General features: G+C 38.9%; 1 protein-coding gene across 1 annotated transcript in view; it reads right to left on the bottom strand.

Annotated features, from left to right (window-relative positions):
- Positions 1–6,437, bottom strand: part of LOC118329388 (B-cadherin-like) — a gene marked incomplete at its 5' end in the record, with an annotated part of 11,150 nt that extends 4,713 nt beyond the window's left edge. The window contains 7 exon segments of the mRNA XM_035663543.1: positions 200–372; positions 1,169–1,310; positions 1,708–1,863; positions 2,354–2,494; positions 4,417–4,617; positions 5,109–5,197; positions 6,323–6,437. Coding sequence (XP_035519436.1) covers positions 200–372; positions 1,169–1,310; positions 1,708–1,863; positions 2,354–2,494; positions 4,417–4,617; positions 5,109–5,197; positions 6,323–6,437 — 1,017 coding nt within the window.
- Between the last annotated feature and the right edge of the window lie 2,784 nt (positions 6,438–9,221).

Raw genomic sequence — 9,221 nt, 5'->3', positions numbered from 1 at the left:
CAAAGCAGAACAAAAAAACACCTTTTCAGTCAGACTCGGTGCAGCTGTTTGGTCTGCACCTGAGCTTGCATAAAAGTATTTATACCACCCTAATTGAACCAAATCAAACAGGAAAACTGTTTCTTTGAAACACAGATCATTTCAACATTTAGGTGTGAAAACATGCAAAGACAGATAAAATATGTTCTAAAAGCCTCACCTCTCTGTCTAGCCCACCGGCATTGACTCTGATGGCTCCATTGACTGGGTTGATGACAAACAGGAAGTCAGTGGGCAACTTTGGCTCCTGGCTCATAATGCGGTAGCGAATATCAGAGTTGGCATTATTTGGCTCATCCCGATCTGTGGCCACAACTTTAATCACCTCATAATCTGGAGAAAGGGACATCAGAAGTGGAAATTAAGTACAAAGACTCCTAAAAGTGTTCAGAGCACCTCATTAAAAGAGGTGATTTACAAAATAAAGCTGGGCCATATGGGGCCAAGATTATGCTAGTTTTCTTTCAAACCTAACAATGTACCTTGTGGTGTGCAAGGTGTATCAGTCAGTCATGTCATTTTATCATTTTGTAGTCTTGTCTCTAAGGATTGACATTTTTTAGTGAACTAAAATTACCCCAAATTATAAAAAAAGGAGTGTACCATCTAACTACTATGATCCATTACGCAGACATACAATAAAGGTAGACTGTCAGATAAAGGTAATAGTCATTTATTCACTAATTAAGGAATTGTGTGTAATGGAAGTTTTCTATGTAAATTAAGAAGGTGAGGGGGTCATGGCTCAATTTGGGTACTCACTTTAAGATAAGATATTCCTTTATTTGTCCCACAATGGGGAAATTCCGAATTATTGGCACACACTTGTTCTTAAATATACGTCTTCTGCCAAGTCGTCATCCCTAACCCTTGCAACTACCTACACCCATATACTTTCATCTGGAAACTTTGTTCAGCCTCTTAGCATGTGTGCTTCACTTCAAATATTATAATTGCTTACATTTGTGATTTACTTTTGTGCCGTTTTTTTTGCTCCATTGTACAGCTATAGAACAGACGATCAAGACACAAAGACCACAAAAAAAGTAGTTGTAACTGCAATCATTGTCCAACTATATTGTTTGAGCAAACATCTCTTTCATACTTAAATTAGCTCCATTGACAGTACCTTTTGATGAGGCCTCTGGAACTTCTCCCAGGAAGGTGTCTTGGGCGAAAGTAGGCTTGTTGTCGTTCTGGTCAATTACATTGACTGTAATATCCATAGGGTCTTCAGCAACTGAACCATCTGCCACAGCATGTGCTTGAAACTGCACACAAACAAAACACATCGGTAATATAACGCTGTACATGCAAGAGTAATCCATGTAGATGCTTTCATTCCATATGGTAAATGGACCTAGCGCCTTTCTAGTCTTCCGACCACTCAAACTGCTTTTTACACTACGTGCCACACTTGCCCTATCTCAAGACACTTTTCATATAGAGCAGGTCTAGACCGTACTAAAATTATTTACAGAGACCCAACAACTCCTAACATGAGCAAGCACTGAAAAATCAGCACCTATCTGACAGTGTCAATAAAATTTCAATTCTGAATGAAAATGGAGTACAAAGTGTGCTCAGGTGTTTCCCACAACTCCCTGTCTGATACTGATGAGTAGAAAAGACTGTATGTAAAAATCTAACAGCAGAGAGGATTCTTACTGTGTACTTGGCTTGTTTCTCTCTGTCCAGTGGTTGTGTGATATACAGAGTACCAGAAGCTCTGTCCATGGTGAAGAGGCCAATGGGATCCTGATCAGCTCCTGGACCAGTGATGCTGTAATAGATCTTCTTTACTTTATCTTCATTAGAACGGATCTAATAGGGAATGGATCAAACACACCAGGACTGAGTTATACCACTATCACAGACTACAACAATAGTTACAATATTGCAGAACAATTTCAACTTAGAGTGGCCTGCTTACAATATTCTACATCTTGGCCAACATCTCAAGTCAATCATATTATGATCTCTGGATAACTGCGTTGTATCATCCCATCAGCCATGGCACACATTCATTATTGTGAGGAAACTAGGATAATTAAACTATTGCCATAAAAAAAGTTAACAGGGTTACAGAATAATTGTAAGCACACTTGGGGATTGGGGAGAAATGCAAGACAACTGCAGCTCTATTTGGACATAGAGTAAAATATTTTTTCTTAAATCAAATCCAATAAATAAATAGAAAATAAAGAATCAGAACCCTATGAATGCAATGGAAAACAACACAGAGAAACACATATTCAAAATTCAGTTTAGTATCAAATACTCAATATCAAAAAGGTGTTTTAGTTCCTCTTACCTGAGATACTCTGAGGGGGTAGGGTCCTCTGTCATTCTCAGGAACATTGAGGTCGGGAATAACCCAGTCTCTCTTTCTCCTCTTTAGGCCGTCAACATGCTTGGGGAAGTGCAGAATGGGCACCTGTGGATCAGCTGCAGTCTGGGAAAACACAGACTTAGTAAGTGAGGGACTGAATAATACAACACTCTTAGAAATAAAAACAAAGAAACACACCAATTTCATAGTAAGTATCAGCATTAGCTTAAAATGCTTATGACCGTGTGATTGTTCAATGTGAGCTGGGATAGGCTCCACTTTTGAGAAATAGATAATGGATGGATATTCTGATGACAGGCCTTTGGAAATAATTTCAACATTAAATCATATTACACCTATATCACTTGTGGCCCTAAACCCAATGAAAATTAACACCAAACTTTTAGCCATTTGTATTTATGATCAAGGCCTGGTGGCGTTATCAGGTCTCCAAATGAACACAAGAAAAAGGTAGAAACAACAATTACAATCTCCAAAGAATTAATCATTCTACAGGAGAGCAAAAAAACCCAGAGCTCTATGACTGATATTGACCTTAAATCAGAGAACTGTAATTTTCACCATACATCCTCCCCTCTCTGTCTGATCAACACGTGCACATTTTGTGCCCATTTTTAAAATGTCATGCCTTATGCGTGCTCGCGTGGGCAACAGTCATGCACAGAGAGGTATGTGCACCGATCAGGCATAACATTATGACCACTGACAGGTAAAATGAATAACACATTTTCTCGTTATCATTGCACCTATGAGTTGGTGTGATATATTGGGCAGCAAGTGAACATTTTGTGGAAAAAAATAAATGGGCAAATGTAAGGATTTGAGAGCCTATGAGCATTTCCAAAACTGCAGCTTGTGTTGTTATGCAAATGTTATGCAAATGTTATGATGTTTAATCCTCGCAACAATATTGCCATCTAGTGATCATGTAAGTTTCTGTTATGAAAACAGTTTACACCATTTATTTTATTTATTAATAATGTTTCATACATTCTTTTCATCTTTTAATTGGTCATGGTTGAAGACATGTGATTTTTGCAGTTAAACTAAACAACTATATCCTAAGATATATATACACACACCTTTGTATAGTCATACAGTAACTTGTAATATTCTTGCTTTCACCATTGCCCAATTTACTGCATAGCTTACTTTGTCATCCACAGACATTTTGCTCGCTTAATCAGGGCCCGAGCAGCAATCGCTGAAGGAATTATTTCACACAATGAATTGCACTTTTGGGACCACAACATGCTCCATATCTCATAAAGCGCAGCACAAAATCAACGGTATGAGAAATGTAATTGTGATATGGGTCCCACACATGGGCATGGCAAAATGGCTCAACATCGCCCCTAAACAGCAGCCCCGGGGCATGTTTCACGGATATGCATGAAAATTGGTAGAGATGTATCATGTCCAGACGGCCATTTTTAATTTAGTGGACGTTTTTAGTGATTCACACATATTTTAACAAACTCCTCCTAGGGAATTGATCAGATAAACTTTAAATTTGGCCAGTATGAAGACAAGCACTATTAAAAGTTGTCCCATTTGAGAGTTTCCGTCGCTTTCGCAGTGCCAAATTACAATGTTTGGCCATGAAAGTAAGTTGTCATAACTTCTGTGTACTTTGTCCAATCTGAAACAAAGCTCACAGGTCTGATAAGGTTCCTGCCCTGAACAAATCAACATGCCAATATTCTTCCATACTAATAGCATAGTGCCCCCTACTGGCAACAAGAAATGTCATGTTTTATACTTTTATGTACTATTCCTGGCAGATTTACCAGATCTAGCAGTAATTTGGTCAGAAGACCCTAAAGTAGTTGATGATGTGTTATGATGTGTCTTTTTCAGTTAACAAAGTCTAATTTTGAATCCTTTTTGGACGATTTGCAAGCGTATCTTAACGAACGAAGGAATTTATTGGGTCGATTTCAGATTTGGTCAGTGCAATCTAAAGACAATTATGATTAAAAGTGATCCTGGTGACTGAGTATTAATAATGTCTCTAATCTTACCTCTGAGTGTACTTCAGTAAAGTGGTGCTGATGGTTATGGTGTTTGTGGTCTCCATGGTGATGCTTAACATTTTGGTTGTTCTCATGGTGATGCCCATGGTGCATTACCCTGACAAGAAGAGTCATTTTGCGACCTTGTGAATCCCAGGATTTGATGAAGAAGTCCTGGTGTCCTTCATGAAGAAAAACAGATCTCTTTACCTGGAGGGGGAAAAAAAGACTAATCAGGAAAGGCCAACGTGCTGGTAAGCATTTTGGTTTTTAGAAAGCTTTCCACGTGACTACATCAAGCTAGGGCAAACTGAACCGTGTTATTGCTGTTTAAATCACTTCGGTCTTTCAGGTGGTTTCAGGTAAAGAAAATGTAGGGGTCCTCTCTCCACAGAGCTACTTCTGCCACATCTTAAAAATTCACATGGGTTCTATTCATTATAACGGATATCACACCCACACTTCATCTAAGCGAGTTTAAGATTACCAGAAATGTGAACTGTTGCTGAGAATTTATATTTCAGTCCTTTATAATTTATCCTTTATAAGACTATAAACAATTCCCCAGTCTAATTACTCTGTATTACCCAAGCATACTTACTCAAATCCCCTAATCATTTTAACTCATGTGTTTAAAAGGATGTGTGACAATTTTGGAGAGATAAGCATTAGTTTTTCAATCAAGAGTTAATACTACTTACCATCAATGTGCCGTCTGTCTGTACTGTGAACCGGCTGTCATCACTGCTGAAAGAAAATTCTGTGCGGCCTGTGCAGTCCGTGAAGCCCACTGGGATTGGACAGAAGAAATAATTATCCATTACATATGCAGTCCATATTATACAGACAAAACAAAGACATAACTGTTAAGTTGTCAGTACATAACAAAATAATTGACTATTTTCGCAAAAGTGTCATTATAGTTCCTGTCAGGCAAACAAATGAATGCAGACAAGGTACAACAAAACACTGCTATTTGGCTTTGGTCAAGTCCCATGTCCTCATTCAGCCACCTTCTAGTTGCTGTACAAGATTGTTGTCAGATGAAATATAGGAGCTCCAGCTGAAAAAGTAAAATGGTATATTCCAAACTAGTGACCTAGTAAAAACGGTGCATTTAATTTTCACTCACAGAACAGGGTTTTTCCTGCACAGACCCGAACAGAGGTGTTAGCCAGCGGCAAAGGAAAATCACCAGCGCCAAAATGATAAAAAAATATATGTATTTGATTTAATTTCTCAAACAGCTGCTGAACATGCAGAACATAAAGTCTTTATCACCGATATGGGTGAAAGTGGATCATTTTGTATATAGGAAATACAGAAATATTTTCTGGTTTTCTGGTGGCAGGCATTAGGAAGAATTATGAAGACTTCAACTGTTGATGAACAAGTACGTCTAAAGTTGCACAGAGGAAACCAGAAGCCTGGCTCACGACAGTTTAACCATGTGCTAGGCTAGCAAAGATGTGCCAGTCAGACAAACACGTAGACCACACCCAGAGAGGGTAGTTACATTTTCAACTGACACAGCTGAAAACAGTGGAGAACTGGAAAAGTTTCATGACTTTTCATTTCAGAAGCCAGGTCTGCCAAACAGACATGAGGACATTGCTTTGCAGCATTGCACGAAGTGCAGAGAGAGTGCAAGCTGAAACCTAAGGTTATTTGGGCTACATTTTAGAACAACGAGAACAGCTTTTCTGTATAAGGCAATTTGAGGCCGAGGAGAATTTTACCAAAAAAAAGTTGCATGTATGACTATAATTTTAGATTTTAGATCCTAAAATGTTCTTTAGATTTTACAATGTAAAAATAATCCATATATAGTGATACTGAACGTTGTAAATGAACACCATACAGTAAATCAGTGTGCATTAGGTAATGAGAGTACAGCTTTCTGGATTGCTCTTACCTTTGCCCAGTGTCATGGGCGGTCTCAGGTGCTTTCGGGCCACTTTGAAAATCAACACGTCTGACTGAAATCCTGGTACACATGTTGGCTCCTCAGCAGTCACTAAAACTGAGGCCTATAAGAGGAAAAACACATTTTAATAAACCACTAATCCAGATATATGGAAAATGTACAATCAGAAGCTACAAAAAAAGCATTTAGTCAAATTTTGTTGAGAAAACTTAAAACGCTGTCAGTTTGTGTGATTAAAATACAGTATTTAACAACAGTGAAAAAAAGAAAAATTCACATTTGAAAAGCTGAACAAGCACACTTGGCATTTTTGTATAATTAAACAACAGTTAAAAAGGCCCATTGAGTAACATTTAGGAGGGCCTATTGGCAGAAATGGAATACAATATTCACAGGTATGTTTTCTTATATAATGTATAATCACCTAAAAATAATAATTGTTTGTCTCTTAGCTGTCAACATCTTTAGACTAGGGATGCACGATAATTATCTGGGCCAATTAATTATCAGTTGATAATGAGAAATTAATATTATGTATTATTCTGACAATGAAATTAAAGCCAACAAATGATTGTCCATAATAATAATAATAATAATAATAATAATAATAATAATAATATTTCATTTGGCATTCTTTTGAAAAATAATTTCCTTAGCCTTAGCTTTTTGATGAACAGCAGAAACGATACATTTTGTTTGTTGATGTGTTAACAATAATGATGCCAGTTAGATTTGGTTAGGTCAGAGCTATGGAATATAAAGTCATGCCCAATCGTCCTGCTCAACCTACACTTTAGTCTTGGTTATCCTACCTTCAACAACAATCATTCTGAATACTGACCTGTCTGTCATTAACAAAAAGTCCCGCATTCGCAATCACCGTCTTACCAGAAAGTTCCAAGCATCATGGGTAAAATCCTCTGTGGTGTTGGAATTGCTAATTGAAAGAATCGTGTATTAAACAATGTTTGGGATTGCGAATTCTTACCTGCCGACGTTCAAAACCCGCAACACAACTAAGCCCGGCGAGGCCTGCGGAACGTCCAAAAGAACCCAAAAAAAAAATGGCGGATTTGAAAGTTTTTTGTCGGTCGCGTTCAGTTGGCTTGACCATTTATGTCGATACCGGGTGTCTTCCTTTCTTTGAATTAGCCTACTTTGTGGAACTGAAAATGCGTTATGGTCATAATTCCAGCCTGGTTCATGCTGCCGAAAGCCAGCGCTTTAACTAAAATACCTATTTGTCATTAACTCAGAAGCTCATTTCTCCTACTGACAACCTAACTAACCATCCCTCCCTCCCTCTCTCACTCCCACACCACACGATGCGAGATGTACACACCACCTTTACAGTATTGTTCATATCGACAAACAACCCTTTTTCATATTTGGTGAGGTTAAAAATGTAAACCTGTGTAGGATCTCCAACCATGGTTCTTGCATCAAAAATGACATGTTGACGTACCCATGAAATATGCTATCATGTTGAGGACTGCTGAAAGAACCAACTTTTTAATTTGCGTAAAGTCATTAGTGTGAAACCAACATGAGAAGCGTTTATAGTTGTGAGAACCAGCCTGCACAACCACCCAATGGCTCTAAAAACAGTGATAGTTTCAGTTCCCATCTTTCAAAACTAAGATGAGATCCCTTCCTAATTCAAAATGGGCCGTGACAGGACAGATTTTAGATGTCTGCCACAGATTTTATGGGTTTGGCATTTTGCATGTATTCTCACATACACACTTATATTAAACCCACTTTGATGACCTCCCCTTCATTTATTTACGTCCCATTTTATCCTTTTTTCATTGCTCCTTAGACTGAAGGATTCCGACTCCCTTGACTGAGACTATATGTTAATAGCCTGCACTGTAACCTGATTTGTCCTGAGAGTGTCTAAAGGACTTACTTGACTGCAAGCAAATTCTTATGCCCCACTCATTCAGCCCACAAAGACTGATTCATTCAACAGGACCTGAAACGCCATGTTAAACTTACTAATTCCTCCACAAATGAGGCAGCCCTCACAGAATCAAAAAAACTTGTGTATTCCAGGTTGTCATCAACTAGAAAACTTTTATAGTTTGAGTTGTCCAATCGTTCCCCTCAAAAAACCACATGATGACAACTGACTGGTCTTTCCTGTAAATTGCATACAGACAACATATCTCAATGCATGCTACCGGAGAACCAACCAGTGGGTTTATGGTAAATGGTAAATGGACCCTGTACTCTGTATAGCGCCCTTTCTAGTCTTCCGACGCGACTTCCAACAGCGTTTTACAACTACGCTGCACCATTCACCCTTTCACACACCATTCACACCCAGCGATGGCAAAGTCCATTCCGAACGAAACTAACTCATTCATTACCACATTCACACACCGAATGCTATACATGCGGGAGCCAACTTGGGGTTCAGTATCTTGCTCACACGGAAATACTTGACAATGGCAGGAGGAAGCCCGGCGGATCGAACCACCAACCTTCCGAATGGGGGGGACGGAACCGCTCCTGCCTTCTGCAGTTTACTAGCCGCCCCCATGTATGTGCCTTATCGTCTTTATACGCATGGACATTTATTAAAGAAATTCTTAACAAAGTCTCTGTCCTCACAGGGTGCAAAAACTTACAGGGAAGCCGGGGGGCTCAGCTCCTCCTTAATAAGCACATGAAGATCAGAACATATTCAAGAAAAATACCCCCCAATGACAGTAAAAAAGAGAGCTCCTCTGAAAAGCCATAGATATGTTTTGCCAACAACTGTCTTACACGGATAATTGTTAATAGGTGGTGTGGCTTAGAGGTCAGAGCCAGAGGGTACGAGCGGGTGGTCCACTAATCAGTCAGTGTACAGCGGCATTGAGTGGTCAAACAGACTAAG

The sequence above is a fragment of the Morone saxatilis genome, unplaced genomic scaffold (genome assembly GCF_004916995.1).
Source record: "Morone saxatilis isolate NCDOM2014 unplaced genomic scaffold, NCSU_SB_2.0 Contig19, whole genome shotgun sequence".
NCBI classification, from domain to species: Eukaryota; Metazoa; Chordata; class Actinopteri; family Moronidae; genus Morone; species Morone saxatilis.
Note: the sequence above shows the minus strand (reverse complement) of the source record. Positions and strands in the feature narration are given on the sequence as shown.